The sequence below is a fragment of the Anser brachyrhynchus genome, assembly GCF_964034855.1.
Source record: "Anser brachyrhynchus genome assembly, chromosome: 6".
Classification (NCBI taxonomy): Eukaryota; Metazoa; Chordata; class Aves; order Anseriformes; family Anatidae; genus Anser; species Anser brachyrhynchus.
Window position 1 is genome coordinate 19,771,420 of NC_137700.1, and position 15,929 is coordinate 19,787,348.

General features: G+C 50.9%; 1 protein-coding gene across 2 annotated transcripts in view; it reads left to right on the forward strand.

Annotated features, from left to right (window-relative positions):
* The window catches only part of LOC308197274 (hexokinase-1), a 69,778-nt gene that overhangs the window by 22,925 nt on the left and 30,924 nt on the right, over window positions 1-15,929 (forward strand). The window contains exon 1 of one of the 2 annotated variants that reach the window (XM_080597492.1): window positions 11,483-11,651. The exons of the other annotated variant lie outside the window; for it this stretch is intronic. Within the exon in view, the coding sequence (XP_080453618.1) occupies window positions 11,589-11,651 (63 nt within the window). The 5' untranslated portion in view covers window positions 11,483-11,588. Of the gene's footprint in view, window positions 1-11,482; window positions 11,652-15,929 lie in introns of those variants that run through there. 2 annotated transcript variants of the gene reach the window in all.

Genomic DNA, 15,929 nt, shown 5'->3' on the forward strand with positions numbered 1-15,929 from the left:
TGGTTTCACTGCCACTATATCTTCTTTTCTCCTTTTTGTTGGGAAGGATAAAGACTTTGCAGAAGAAGGGAGAGATGTGTGAAGAGTATGGCACAGCAACAGCCAAAGCTTCCCCATAGATTTGTTATTGCAGATTGGAACATCTTAAAGTAAGTCACAGTAGTGGAGAAGAGGGGTAAGAGCAATGCAAGATGTGATATGTTATAAGCAGTGAATTACAAGGACTATTTAGGGATATAAGTAAATCAACTGTCTCAGTTTATTATTATTTTGTGAGCAGCATAAAAAGGGAAGGGAGGCAGTGGGGTGGCTACTGTACTGGTGTCTGTTTCCTTTGGACTTGGCGGGACGACATAGCTCCTTGCCTTGGGCATTTCAAAAACGCCAGGGTTCAGCTCTCAAAACACCAGTGATGTTGATTCAATTTACTATTTTTGTTTTTCTTAATTTGCCTCTTGCTATTTGGAAATTCAGCTTGGCAGAGGTTTCTGTGCACCTGGAAAGGCCGTAGGAAGTCCCAGTTCCTATAGGGCAACCATACGGTGATGCTGGGCCATCTGGTTAGCTGTAGGACTTGGGCTGCTCCCGTGAGGCTGTATAGAGGGTTGTCCTCATTGCTGCAGTCTTTGGCCCCTCCTGGGAGTGAAAAAACGCTGTACTCTGCTGCTGTGGAGAGCTGGAGAGCAGGGTGACATGGAGGGGATGGGTCCTGCGGGGCTGCGTTTAGCACAGGCGTTCCCTCAGCAGTGGGGGAAAGACACCTTACAGGGTGAGCTGAGGTCCTGTGGCAGCAGCCACGTCTGCCTGCAGCTGCATGAAAACACAAATAAAGCATGGTTAGGATGACAAGAACGGTTGTTGGGACATAAGCAGTTAACAGAGCAGAGCAGCTGGTGATGGACAACTTTGTTGTAGTGGGGAGCTCTCTGCAGGAGGAGAAAATGGATGACGGAAGGGCACGGAGTCAGAGTCTGTGAGGGTCTGAGCAGGTAAAGAAGGAAGATGCTTTCCCAGCAGGCATGTCCTAAATACTTCAAAGCGGAAAGTTACAGATGCTGATTTGGGAGCTGCAGCTGATTCTGGAAACAAATGGGATAAATACTGGCATGAGAAAAAAAAAAGTTGAAATGCCCGAAGGGCACATCTGCTGCGGCTAGCGATTCTGCAGGAAATGCACTGAAACCAGAGAGAGACGAGGAAGGTGGAGATAAACACGGCCCCCAGTGAAGCCAAATGAAAGCCATGGGCCTGAGAAGCGCCTGCGATAGCGTGCCGAAGATTTGGCTTTCTTTCTTGGCTCTCCAGTGAAGTAGCTGTGCTTAATATGGGCCCGAGTTCATCTGTGCTGAATGAATTTTAAAGGTGTTTTGTGTTCTGAGCTTGGAAATCGTACTTTGGAGACTTTTCTGTTGCTTTCAAGTGTGTGTTTTCAGAGTAAGGGAGCAGCATTGTAGGTCTAAAGCCTAGTCTGTTAGTCTGAAATTTGAATAATTGCATGGTCATTAAGTTTTGCACAAAAAGGAATTGACTCTAAAAGCAGCTGATATGTTATCATGATTAGTGCAATAGCAATGCCTTCTTTCATCACAATGAAGTTACATTGTTAGAGAGCATAATTGACATTTTTTTATTGAAAGATTAAGAAGAACTTGTTTACAGCTTGCAAACAAAGAGGTTTTAATTCAACTAACTGCAGCAGGAATAAGCAGTAAGTGGCATTTTCATCTGCTGGCCGGTTAGCGCTTTAGCTGCAGAATGCTGCGGATAGAGAAGTATGAAGGAATTTGCAGCTCAATATCTGCCCAATAAAGCGTGCACCACGCTGGCAAATGCCAGAAAGCTGACAGGGAGAAACCTTGAGTGCAAAGAAACAAAGAGCTCTAGTTAATATTAGCACCTTTTGGGAAGACACTGGGTTTTGGAGACCATCTTCATGACGCCTGTTGTGCAAAGGTCAAGGTATGGCATTTCTGAAGATGCTTTTGCCACGGAGCCATCGGGATAACACCTGTCAACTCAACTGGGTGCTAAAGTAGGTATCTGGGTTATTTTTATATCTCTGGATTTATTGTTTCATGGTCTAATAGACTCAGGAGCTAAGTGGTACTGGCATTTCAAAGTGGCATGTTGTGATTGGAAGGGGATGCTTTGTAAGTATTTGGAAAGCAGATCCAAATGAAGCACCATTGTCACTCGGCTGCAGAGGGACTTTTTGCTCTTTAAGTATATTTGGGATCCTGTTTGTGCTGGTGGTTGTCTCTTAATGTCCAGATTGCTCTCCAGATAAAGCCAAGGGTATGTGAAAAACTCAGTTTTATTTTTACGCAAATTTCTCTTGCAGTTTGAAATTGACCAGACTTATTGTCCCAGCTCTGATCAAAGTTTAAAGAATCTGAGTTGAGGCCTGTTGTTTTGAATAGGTAGTGCTTCAGAGAGGCAAAAATTCCCTGAGTACTTGGGGTGCTGACAAAGCACTGCAAGGAGGGTGATTGTCCCACCACCGAGGAAACTGTTTTTTAAGCCACGTGCGGTGTCACTGCTATCCAGGGGGAAGGAAGGGGTTGTCTGGGCCTGTACTGAAAAGCCTGAGACCTCCTGACCTCTGCATGATGCGCATCCCTGCAGATTGGTGCTGGAGGCCTGAATCAGTAGCATCTTATATTGAGGGCAGGTGTTAGAGCAACTGAGGAAGATTTTCTGGGTCTCAAATGCTGCCCGGTAGCCACAGACTGTTTCTCCTTTCCAGACATGAATTCCTCTGTCTGCAAAACCAAGTTATTACTTTATTCTGGGTATTTCATCTTCTCGTTTTACACTAAAAAAGAAAAAAAAATGCTACAAGAGACAGGCAATGGAGAATCAATATCTCATGAACCCAGACTCTTGAGTTTCTGTCAGGAATGGGTCAGAGAGATTGAGAAACCTATTTAGTTAAAATAAGGACTTTCTGATACTTACATGAATTTTGAAAATTTTCTTCCCCGTCTATCATTTTTTTGTGTGTGTGAAAATCTGAGAATGAAAACATCAGCCCAGAATCCCTTTGAGGTTTGTATTTGACCTGGTGTGCTGGGTTGGCCACGGGCTGGCTGCCAGACACCCATCCTGCTGCTCTCACCCATCATCCTCATCAAGATAGGGGGAGAAATTCAGGTGTCACAGGCAAAACAGACTTGACTGAGGGAAAATTAAGTTAATTCATTGCCAATCAAAGTAGATTTGGATTGTAAGAACCAAAGACAAAATTAAAAACGCCTTCCCCAGCATGGACATATCACCAGTGTGAGGACCGGCCCCACTGTGGTCTCCTGATGGGCTGTCAGTCTCTGCTCTGGCACCAAGACTTCCCCTCCTTTTTGGGGCTTGCAGGACTGTTCCTCGCGCTTTTTTTCCCCTCACTACTCTGATGTTTGGTATTTCTTCAATTTGCCATTTCTTCAATTTGTTTTCCCCCGAGGGACTCAGCTGTGGCTTGCAGTGGGGCTGCTGGAACATTCTGGAATCAGCTGGGCAGCCATGCCCTCTCCCCCAGAGTCCCCTCAGCCCCGCCGCTGGCACCTTGTTCACCTGGCAAATACCTTGTGAGAGTCAGGGTGGCTTGAGGGAGCAAAGGTTGAGGTGGGAAGAGGAGGACCCCAAAAAGGCTTCGTGGGTGCCCTGGGGGCTGGTCAGGGCTGGAGCTGGACCCTGAAAATGAACATGGGTGGAAAACCCCCTCACAGGGAGTTTGCTGGCTCCTCAAAAGCTGTGTGAGAGAGCTGGGGAGGTGAGGGGAATCCGCCTGCAGACGTGGCTGACCATGGCAGGTGCAGGTGGATTCTCTCTGCAGGGCCTGTCACCCCTTCCCTTGGCAGCCAAAATGGTGGTGGGGATCCAACAGGGTGCCCATCCTGGGGCAAGGCACATGGGAGCTGAGCCTGCCATGCCGCCCTCGTCCCCTGTGGTTTTACACTGGAGGTAGCTTTGTACATCAACCTCTGCTCTCCGGAGAAAGCTCTCGGCCTGGTCCCTAGTTGCTTGGGGTAAAAAGTGCGGGTTTTGTGATTAAGACTTGGAAAATCACAGAAGCCAAAATTCTTGGTCCTTGCTCCTCAGCTCATGGAGGTAGGCTGGGAGGAGCTGTGGACATCTTCCTCCAGCATCTCCTGAGGCAGATGGAAGAGGTTGGCCAAAAATACCAAATTGCCACAGCGCAGCTCAAAATCTGCTGTTGCTCCTGGATGACGCTTGACTGCAAGTCCAGCTTGTGTGACTGTGTTCCTCTACTGATTTTTGGTGCAAGTTTCATATTTTCAAGGCCTGGCAGGTTCTTCTGATTAGGATAAGTCCTGTTACCAGGACTTGAGTGTTGTCTCACAATGTTTGCTTAAGCCCTCCTTCCCTGTACGCAGCAGGAATTAGACGACTCTGCCATAGCATGGTGCCATGCAAGGGTCGATGTTTTGCCCACACGTTCCCCATTTCCACCATTACTCTGGGTCACCCTTGCTGTCTGTAACCCATATGCCCCCCATTTCCCCTGTTTCTTGGGGTGTACTAACCAAGGGTCTGCATCTGCTGTACCCCAGCTGTTGGATGGGTTTTGAATAGAGCACCTGTCTGCAAGGTATATACAAGCCTGTGGGGTGTCCATAGGCATCCTGAGGGTGGGGGAGCAGATGTGGAAACCTACAGGTCTGTCTCCTTTCTTGTTGACAGCCCCCTGTGATGACAATGTGACATGACAAGAGGTGCTCTCGCTATGGCTACATGGAAGGAGCTGAATGCCCTGGATGTGCCCGGCTACTGCTGCTCCCTGCTGTGCCCAGTAAGTAACTGCCTTGCACCCCTTTTGGGCTAAAGGGTGGTGGGTGTCTTAACACAGTATTGGAGCAAGCTTGCTGTCGTGTGTGTTTTAACACGGCCTGGAAGACGAGCTCTCTTACATTGGGTGTTGCTGGAAAAGGAGGCACAACCCTGAAGTCTCTGCAATTAATACCTGTACCAGTGTGGGTTTGGGACTTGCAATGCAAACTGATTTTCACTAGGATCAAATGCTGGATCAAGGAGAAAGATGTACACTTAATGGAAACTGGTCTCAGACTGGGCTGAGAGGTAGCACCTTGTTTTGAACTGGTTATTAGTGGACAGCCAAAAGAGGGGGACAGATCTTATTCTCTGTACAGTAAAATACAAGCTCTTCATTACAGTTTTACTGCTGATGTAGAAAAGATGCAACATGGTTAAGACACATTTTTGGAATGTGTGATTAAAACCCTCTTGGGACAGTGCATACCAGTGCACAGTAACCAGCTGCTTGCCAGAGTTTACCTGCATTTTTACCCTTCCCTTTCCTGCACGCTTTTTGTAAGGATGAAGGGTTGGCTTTGTTGTTGTAAGTCATCCAGCACAGAGGGTGTGTTAGAGCTTTTGACAAAGTGCCTCCATGATCTGTGAGGAGCTGAAAGCAGATTTAGAAAAGCTCTATGTAGTACAATAAGTTAGGTTGTGTTTTCTTCATTAAAGTAATCATAACTGCCTTGTCACTTAAGTGAATTGCTGGTTATGCAGGCATTCTTTAATTGAGCTGCTTCTGCTCTGGATGAAGGATTTGAATGGAAATATTTTAAACTTACGTCCTGCTTTCTGGAATTTCAAAACAGTTTGAACTCTGTATTATACTTAATTTTTCACTGTCATTTCTGTAAAATTTCTATTAACATTAGAAATTAAGTAGTGTATCAGAAGTCTGCATTTGTGCTCATTTCAATTTGCTGGAGTCAAGAGATGTTCTGTGAAATGAAACAAATGCTCACCTCCTGGTCAGGAATGGCAATTAATTGATTTTAGGTTCATCAGCGTAGAAACTCTGCCCTTCTCTTGCCCTATAAACTGTGTTTGCTGAAATGCTGCTATGTATGTGTGTGTGTATGTATACACTTAAGGTCTGCAGTGGTGACTTGGTACCAATGCACTAGTAAAAGTGCTTCCTTGGTGCAACAGTTTTCACCTCAATGGAAAAAGTGTTAAACTAAGAGTGGTTGTTGCTTTCCTCTGTGGAGATGTAAAAGTCGTTGTAATCTTTTGACACTGGGGAGAGAGAAGTTGCTGTGGTGAATCCCCGTTCTGCAGGGGATGTCTGTAGCACTAAGGAGATGGTGCCTTCCTTTTGCAGCTGCTCTGTGGTGGAGCTGTCAGGTACACTGCTATGGGGAGGGAATCCATCTCGGGGCGGTATTTGGGTTTCAAGTTCCTCTTAAATATTATAAAATACTGGAGGATAGGAGATTTAGACTATTGGTATTTATATAAATATGGGGTGATAAAGCTTCTGAGTTTGGGCTTTGAGATTAAAGAGTGACAAGAGAGCATTTAGTTGTAGGTAAATTCCCAGTTTTGCTGAGTTCCCTGTTTGAGTGTTACTGAAGCAGGGTGCTGGATCACCCCATTCACAGCTGTGTCTGGAGAGGCCTGGACTTGGTGGCTCTTGGCTGAGGCCCGGCTCTCGCTGCCAAGTCGGGCTCCTCTCCTGCCACTGCCGCAGGAACTCTTCCTCTCCCTACAGCAGGGGAACGCCTCTCCTCGTCCCACTTCATCTCCAGCCAGCAGGGGAGGCTTGGACACTAACAGTGCCGCCTGTCCTCCCTTCCGCCCTTCCGCTCTGCTGCAGTTTTTGCCCTCCCGTTGCGTTGGCTTTTCTCTGCTGAAACACTGCGCAAGCAGACACTAAACCACTTAAAATTATTAGCATCTTTGTCGTACGGCTGCAAAGAGAAGCTCTGCTGTGTAGCACGGTAGCTGGAGATGAGGTCATGTGGTGGTGTGACTCTGGAGAGATGTTTCTTGGCGTTAACCACGAATGTGAGGAGCAGGGGAGGGAAGTTCTTTGTGGAACAGCTCGTGCAGCCCATGGGTTTTGGAGGTATTGGTTAGCTAAAGGTGGAGTAATTGTTTTGATCCCAGTTAAATGAAGTTTGCCATCATTAAGGTTTAAAAACAAATCATCAGCTAGACCTCCCAAATAGTGTTTTTATTTTTTATTTTGTTTATTTTTTTCCCCTATGTGCGTTCTCCCCACCAGCGGCCGCTGCAGGCAGCGACAGCGGTGTGTGTATCGCAGTGATGCTTCCTGACAGCCCAGACACACTACTAGGCATGGAAAATGCTAGCTTTTAAAATAAAGTAGTAGAACTTAAATTATTTTTTTGATGACATATAATATACATTAAAAAGAAAAACAAACTATTAGGCAGTTGTTAGCACTGGCAGTCCTCAGCCTGTGTCACCAGAAGGCCAGGAGAGGGATCCTACTTTCCGGGCCAGAGGTGGTTGTCTTCTCTGGGCTCTCCTGCCAGAGCTCTGGCAGTCCCACCAGGTCCCTGCCTGAGGGCCTCGCTGATATTTGGGTGCAGGTGAAACCCACAGCGCTTTCTTGGCTGGGGTGTCTGGTTCGGTGAGACGTGCCGAGCCTGTTCTGGCCCTTTGTTAACCAGGGGAAGCACTCATCCCTAGGAAACATGCTCTCGTGTGCTGTACCAGGAGCATCAAAACCACCTTCTGAGTGCCTGCTGCTCCATCCACGTGTGGCGTGGCCTTTCCCATGCGTGGAATGAGATCTCCTCAAGGTGCTCCTAGCTAATCGTGTTTCTTAATAGGGGAAAAATGAGATAAAACATCCCGGCCCCCGGCCGGCTGTGTGGTAGTGCCTGCTTGCCATGCCTCCTGGCAAGGTGAAATTGCATAAGCAATTCAGCTGAATGAGGTTAAATGCATTAGCAAATCGATATCTGTGCTGCTTTCAGATTTTCTTAGTAGCTTCTGCACCGAGTTCAGCACAAATGCTCAGTGCTTCCTTTCATGCTAGCACATAGTCTCCTACTGAGGAACGGGAGCTTCAAAGGAGATTAAAAAATCCTCTTGTTAGTTGGACGTGCTGCTATGAGCTGGTAAATTACTGTTTCTTAGAGATGCTGCTCTCTTCCGCTTTGCTTTAAGTATCGTGAAGGGAAAATGCAACGTGGATAAATGTGGATTGATCATTTTTCAGACACTTAAGCAAACAACAGCAACCAAAAAAAACCCCACAACTACCACTTGAATTTTTCCTTACAAAAGTAGGAATGATTTAGCAGCTGTGTACATCAAAGCTACGCGATGGACGTGATTAAAAACTCTCTAGGAGTCACATCTGAACACAGACTAATATAGAACAGTAAACGCTTAATGAAGAAACATGCAGGGGGGGATGGGGGGAACACCCAGGAGAGTTGATATTCTGAATGACTTCAGTTGGTACAGCTAAACCTGGGCAATAAGATTAGAGCACCATCAAAATAGCTGCAAGTCATCAGGTGTCACCTTCAGCCTCCAGTGATTTGTCTTGAGGCACGGTAGACTTCAAAATTAGCCTGCTGGATGCCTGGCAGCGTACATTAGGTGCCGGTAATTAATTGGCTGCTGAATTGATCTTTTCCAGTAAAGCAGAAGGAAAAACCCAGGGCTGGATGGTAAGGAGGTACAAGAGCCTCGCAGGAGGCGGCTTTCTCTGGTATGCAGAGGCAGGGAGCTGCGTGGTTGCATCAGGCAGCCTCTGCACAGCTCCTCCTGGCCCCCCAGAAGTAACACCAGCATGCCTGGTGCAAAGAGGGCTTGCAAGGGGGCTGGGTGTCCATGGGGGTATTTAGCTACCCTGCTCCTGCATCCCAGTGCTGGTCACAGCACGCAAGCTGCCCACACGCTCACCTATCCTCCCTCACAAGGTGCAGGTTAAAGATACTAGATGTTCAAACAGCGCACTTGTTTTGCTTCAGGTGGGCTGTTGCTTTTTTTCTAATGTCGTTTAGGGTGTAGAGTTAATTTCTTCCTGAATGCCACGCTCAACAGCTGAAGACAAACCACGTTGTTTGCAATACTCATTAAACCATGGTGCCGTCTCCATTAATTGCTGTTGACTCTTGTCACATGAACCACCTCCTGCTTAAGCGTATGCTTTATTCTCTAGTTTATTTGGGGGTTTATATTGTGTATGGGTCTTATTTTCATTGCACAGAACTTGGAAGGCTTTAGAGTAATCGTTTTGAACTTTTTTATTGCTTTTTATAGCTTAAAGGAAACCTGAGCTAGGTGTTCTTGGTGAGTTTTGAAATATGTAATACAAATGGTCAGTGGAGAGAAAAGCCACTGTAATGATTTGTGAAATTTGTGATTTCAATTCACTTCTAGGTAGGTGAAGAATTCAATTGGTAGGTGAAGAAAAATAAATTTGTCCTTCCCTTGATCGCTCTTAAGACCTTTGTTATTCCCAGCCAGTTTGGATATTTTGTACCTCTCAGGTTTAGCTGGCTGATTCAAATTCCTCGAGAGCTGAGAGGGCGCGGTTTGAATTGCCTTCATTTGGTCAAAGATTAGCTGAAAAGAACTTGAGCTCATCCAAGTGTGTTAACTGAGTGGGCAGACGCTCCTGCAGCGATGTTTCATGCGTTTAGGTGGTGTTGGAGCTGGCAGTGATATGAGGACAGCCTGTACACCTTGTGTAGAGGCAGCACCACGAACGTAAGGCGTTCAGGAATCGAGCAGTGCCAGGCTGCCCTCGGACAGGAGCAAAAGGCAGATGTAAACACACACGTGCACAAAATGACTTCTTGTTTGCAAATTTCAACCTGGGCTGCTGCAGGGCAGCTTTTTGGCGAGGACGTCTGACAGCCAGCATGCTGCCGGCCAAGCCGGGCTGTAAGCAGGGCGATTTTTGGCGGGGGATGAAAGGTGTGCTGTCCCCTGGGAGCAGGGCTGATGGTACGAGGCAATCGTCATGGCCCTGTTAACCTCAGCAGCCCCAGGTTTTGTGCTCCTGAACGGGCAGGGGGTTGGTGTATTTCCAGTTGGAGAACTGTGCATGTCAGCACAGCTGTTTTGGCCCTTTCTTGAACAATTTCCCTGACTTTAGCTGCCACATTTGGTAGAGATGGATTCAGACTGGGGCACATGTGAAAAAGGCTGCTGATCCAGCTTGGTCGTCTTCTGGGAAAGGAGCTGAAAAAAGAGCTAGCTCTGTCGTACTTAATGAAGGAAAAGCCGGGAGGTGTACGGTTACTTTCCCGGGTATTTATAGCAAGTGAGCAGCAGGGAGTTAGGGGAGCAGTTTCAGCTGAAAGGCGAGGTTTAGCAGATGACAGATGGATTGAAAACAGGAGCAAGCCTGGGCCGGGAATTAAAGATAATTTCTAACCAGCAGACGAGGAGGAGAGTGTCTGAAAGGTGAATGGCACCCGAGTGGGAGCTTGGTCAGCCTGTGCAAGGGTGATGTTGCAGGATGTGCTTGGGAAGACGCTGCCCAGCTCCACGTTTCTGTGCCACCCCTGAGCTTTGCGCCTGGTCGCAGGGCGATGCCAGCAGCAGGGCAGCCCCCGGGTGCCTTCAGGTGCGCAAGGCCTGCACCAGGAGCACAGGCAGGTTTGCTCATTAGCTTGGCAAGCAAACGAGCCAGAGGACCATCGCTTGATGAAAATCTCACTGAGAAAGGGCTAAAGCCGACATGGTGGGGTGGAGAAGGAAATCCTGTCCGGCCGGCCTGCGCTGACTAGGGCAGCATGAAGGAGGACACGTCTGCCAAAGAAGCTCGTGAGTTTTGCCAGTGCAACCATTGAATTAAAGCAGCATTGAAAAGGAAGCCGGAAACTCAAGGAACAGGTTTTGAATCACTTGGACTTTGGCAGACAATTTCCATGCAAATCAAGCCTCCAGCATCACCGCCGTTTGCATGGGTGTGCGTTCCTGTCCCCGTGGAAGGACAGGGCGTGGGGGAGAGCCCTGCGGGCCGCTGACACGTGTCACCTTGGCGTCTGCTCACATCCATCCTTCGGCTTGCAGAGGGGCATCGCATCGCTGCACAGGCCCTCGGAGGCTTTGCAGCGGTGGACGCCTCCTTGGGGAACGCACGCGGCAGCAGCACGTCCCGGCCATCAGCATCCTTGAAGCAGGGATTTCACTGATGGAGGAGATAGGAGGTGGCATCCCTCAATGCACAGCAGTCCAAGAGATTCTCCTTCTTTAGGGGACCACCTGGGGGTCTCCCAGCAACCCCAAGGGGCCGAGGCTGTGCCCTGCTCACTCTGGTCCCATGGTTTGTGGCGAGGGGATGCTCGGGGCGCCCTGGCCATGATCCCACACGTGGGGCAGAGGACGATGTCTGGGTCAGCTCCACTGTTTTCTCAAAGGTTTCTGAGTGCAGAGGCTGCTTCTGAAAACAGCTTTAGCTCAGCATTTAAAAAAAAATATATATTTTGCTTTTCCCTTTCCCTACTAGAGCTTAACGAGCAACAGGGAGCCTCCAGCAGCCCTCGGTGTCTGTGGGATTGCTGTAAAAAGCCCCGCAGGGTAGGGCGGTGGATTGCCCTCCTCCTTCCTCCTCCTCCTCCTCTTCCTCGCTGCCGCTGCCGGGGCCAGCACCGCGGGGGCTTCGTGCCGGGCCGGGGCTGCGGGCGGAGCCGGAGGAGGACGAGGAGGAGGAGGAGGAGGAGGGAGGGGAGGAAGGGGAGGCGCTGGGCTGGCGGCGCGGCCATCCCCGGGCGCCGCATCGCTGCGTGCGCGGAGCCGCCCGTGCAGCCGGCAGGATGATCGCCGCCCAGCTCCTGGCCTACTACTTCACGGAGCTGAAGGAGGATCAGGTCAAAAAGGTAGATCGAGCCCCCCCGCCGGACGGGCTGCCCCCCCGCCCCGGGCCGAATAGCCTTATTTATTCCATTTTTTAAAAAAATGGTGAATTTTGCTGCTGGCGTTGCTTTGTGTCCCCATAGCGACCCCGCAGGGAGAGAAGTGGGAATAAATCCTGTCTGCAGCCCCCCAGGGGGCTGCGGGGCGAGGGGCTGCGGGGTCTGGCGATGGGGATGGCAGCGGGGAGGAGGAGGAGGAGGATGATGAAGAGGATGGATGTCCCTTCCTGCCCCTGGGATCCATCGCTCCGGCGTGGGGGTGGCAGGGATAACGCGACGGCCTGCAGCTGGCTTTTGGGTTCCGTATCGCCGCCGCTCCTGAATTTATAGGGAGCGATGAGCAGAAAGAAGTTTTTCTGTGGGTGTTTTCAGTTTGCCTTTAGCCCTAGGTGACTGCTGCTGCCCCAGTGGTACGGCCCTGGCTTCAGCACGACCAGAGGAGCGGGTGCGGAGCGCGGGGTAAATAAAAACATGGCAGTTGGGTCCCGGCTGAGCCTACAGGGGGGCTGCAGGGAGCCGAGAGCCCAGGGCTGGGGATGCAAATTGGGAAAATAATTGCAAATGTCACCGAGCCCCGCGGTGGAGCCGGGCTGACGTCACGAAGCGGAGGCTTCCCCTTGGCCACCTCCTCCGGTGGTGCTACGTGACCGCCTCGGTGCGCGGCGAGCACCCACCGAAGGAAGCATCCCTAGAATACTTGGAGGACACCCCAGCAGGGCCGTGCTGTACTTCTTACCCCACAGACAGCACCAGGCTCATGGGGGAGACATGTCCTGCCCCTCAGCGCTCACTCCAGCTGCTGCAGAGCCCGCCTGCACCCCTTCCTCTGTCGGATAAAACCCGAAGCAGCACCCCCTGCCTTCCCCGTCTCCTTCGGTGGTTCTGGTCTTCTGCTTTTCCGCCCAGCAGCTCTCGCGAGGAGCTGCAGGCAGATTTCTGCCTCTTCTGTCCCCACGCAGCGGCTCGGCCTTTCCCCCAGCCCCTTATTTTCCTGTTTCTGGGGGATTTGGACGTGCTGTGCCCGCGCCAGGCTTGTGTGCCTGGGTAAGGCCTTCTCCGTCTCGCTGTGCCTGTTATATTTAGAAAGCCAAGATAAGCGTAAGGTTGCACGCTGCCTGAGGAGCAGCAGGAAGGCTGCGAGGGGAGGGCTCGGGGGGGCCTGCAGGCATGGGGGAAACTCGGTGGTGTTCCCAGGGGTTATTTATTGTGGGCTGCCTTGGCACAACGAGGCCGCTATTGTCTGGCGGCACAAGAAGCTGTTTGGCCAGGGCGCTGCAAAGCCTTCTGATAGAGCAATCTGGTTTCATTAGGAGAGCGAAATAAAATCCAATTAAAGAAAAGCAGACTGGTGGTGTTGGAGGACGTGAGGAGGCCTTTCCTGTCTGTATCCTCTTGGAGCGGATGCCGAACCCCTCACTTGGCTGTCCTGCAGGAGGGTCAGCAGCCCTGACGCCGCTCCCTGCCACCCCGCAAGGCCCTTTGGGCTCCATCTCAGCATGCTGCTTGTGCGATTTTGCTCTGTCTCAGCTCGCTGGAGTACGTGCGTGCGGGGCTCCGGTGCAGGTCCCTCCCTCTCCTCTCTGCTGCCGGAAGAGCAGCGCTCGCTTTCTGCTGCTACGTGCTCACAGCCGGCCGGGGGCTGCAGGTCGAGGCGTTGGTCCCACGGGGCTCTGCCTCGCTCCTTGGGCGGTGACGTGCTCAGCCTCCATGGTGCAGGTCACCTTGAGGATGCCTCTGCGGGCCTTGGGAGGGATGAGAAAGGGTTACACGTGCCCACGAGGTGAATTCGGGAATGGATTTGTTACAGGGGTCTCTGCTGTGCTGAGGCTGAAAGCCCAAATTCCCTCATGACCCTGTTCCCACCCCACTAATGCTCAGCGCTGCCTTCCCACAGTGGGACCCTGCCCCGGGGAGCAGTGGGGCCGGTGGGTTTCAGGCCCTTGGGATACCCTTGCTCTTAATAGTGTTTGCTGCCTCCACATTGGTCCGGCTGGATTTTAGGCACTCTCTTAGGTTTGAGATGAATTTTTCCCCCACTTGGCAGTTTCTGGGACATTTTACAAGATGGGCGAGCAGGAGGAAGGGGCAGGGTGGATGCGTAGGGTTGAAGGCCGCATGAAGCCCCGTGTCCGTGCACTCTCACGCGACCCCACTGTGCAGAAGCCAAGCTGGCAATGCACGATGCCAGGTACGATATAAACATTCATATGGCTTTACTCCAAATTACCCAGGTGGTTTTGAGAACACCTCTTCCCTGACAGCTCCAGGGACCACAGCGGTGGTTGCTCAGCACCCTTGCTGTGACAGAGGACCTCACACGGCCCGAGCCTTGGCCCCGCTTTCTCTACAAGCTGATCTGTGCCCTCGGGGGTGCAAGCACCACAGGACGTCCCTGGTGTCTGTGCTGCTGGCCCAGGTGCAGGAGAGCTGCTATAAAAGTGCACGCTGAGCGAGTGCCTGTTGGCTCCAACAGGTTTGGACCTGCAGTGGCTGGCACCGGAGAAGGGAGCCTCTAGGTGTTGCCTGCTTTCTGTCCGCCTGCCAGGGGAACAAAACCTTTTTGTCGCGCTACCTGATGAGAGAAGGAAAAAACAAAGAGTCCTGCAATCAGCAGTGACACTTTAATCATTAACCTTGAAAAGAATGTGATGGAGTGAGGTGTGAAATGAAATAATTGGTATTAAAAAACCCTGAAACGGCATCTGCCACTACAGAGGCTTTTTAGGAACCAATCTGATAAATCATAAGCAAGCACAAGCGGTTTCAGGGTGCCTAAACTACTTGTTTCAACACGCTTTGGCTCCCAGTGAATATTCCTGATGCTGAAAGGTGTGCGGAGCGCGACCAGCTCTGCACAAAAGCCTTCACACAGTGAAGGGTGTTCGTGCAAAGCTGTCAGGAGAGTAGGTGCTAATGATTTCTGGGGTTGTGATGGGAGTGCCCTGCTCTTGGATACCACCGCCTGTTGTCAGTGTCCCAGGAATTAGCCACGTGTCTGAGGAAGGGCCAGGAGTGCTGCATGTTTCGCTATGCACTCAGAAGTACTCCCAGCTTCCGTGGAGGCTTCTGCGATTTTGGAATTCCAAAAGGTTCTTTTCCCCGCGTACAAAGAGTCTTTCTTATGTGACCAAGAAAACTTATATGCGTGTGGTTTGGATTATGAAATCCTATTTTTAAAAACTGGTTTGCAAATTTTGTCTGTTTAAAAAAAAATGGAAAAGGAAAAACTGATTGAGCACTTGGAGCGCTCCCGCAGCAGCACGCTGGGACGATGCCCTTCTGAGGTGGCAGCTAAATAAAGGAGCCTTTTCTGCTCCTTGCCCACGCAGCTGCCTGCCCAAAATCGCTCCTGCTTTCCTCCAGCCCCAGGGGAGGGCTGGCACCCAACTCCCCCGGGGCTGTGGCCTCTGGAGCTCAGCAGGGCTTTGGGTCCGGCCAGGTGCCTCTGTCCCTGCCACTTCCCTTTGGATAAGGCCGAGATTGGCTTTCTGATGAGCAGAGCGGGATGTAATTAATCCTCCCTCCTGCCATCCGGCCTCCATCTCCCCCAGCCCAGGTTTCTGTGGCCATTCCCTGCCAGTTTTCCCCTGGGGCCTGCTGTCCCTCTGAGATCTGGCTTTTCCCTTGCAGCTGTACACCCTAATGGCTGACGCTTTTCCTGCCTGGGAGAAAATAACATGTGGGCTTTATTTTGGGGTTTGTTTCACACTGTAACACGCAGGAGTGATTTTGTTTCAAGCCAAGGTTTAGTGCTCATCTCCAGTCCTCCCTGCCCAGTGAGTCTCAGCGTTGAAGGTGGCCTCAGCGTGATGCTTGGCGGTGCTCCCTGCGTGCAGGAGGGTCCCTTACCCGTGTGTAAGCATGCTGACGGCTCTTGCTGTATTTTCACAGGAGGAAAAAGAGCCCTCCCTCCTATTTCCCCTTGCTGCAGAGGAGGGGAGTGTGGGCACGTCTGGTCCCGAGCACACAAACCCCCAAATCTGTGCTCATACCAGGGCTTTTGGTGGGGTAAGCACTTCAGCCCCGGCTTTGGGAGGATGTAGGGTGTAGGGCGTTGTAGGGGGGTGCTCTCACTGCACGGTTTGCCTGTGAACAGTGTGTTAGCGTAGCTTTCCCTGGGGGATTTGTGTAAGCGGGCCTCTGAGTGGCAGCGTGGGCTGCCGACAGCCTTAACAGTCCCAGTCTGCCCCCCCCCCCCCCCCCCCCCCGCTTTAAAAGGGAATAACCTCAGGCTCTGACATC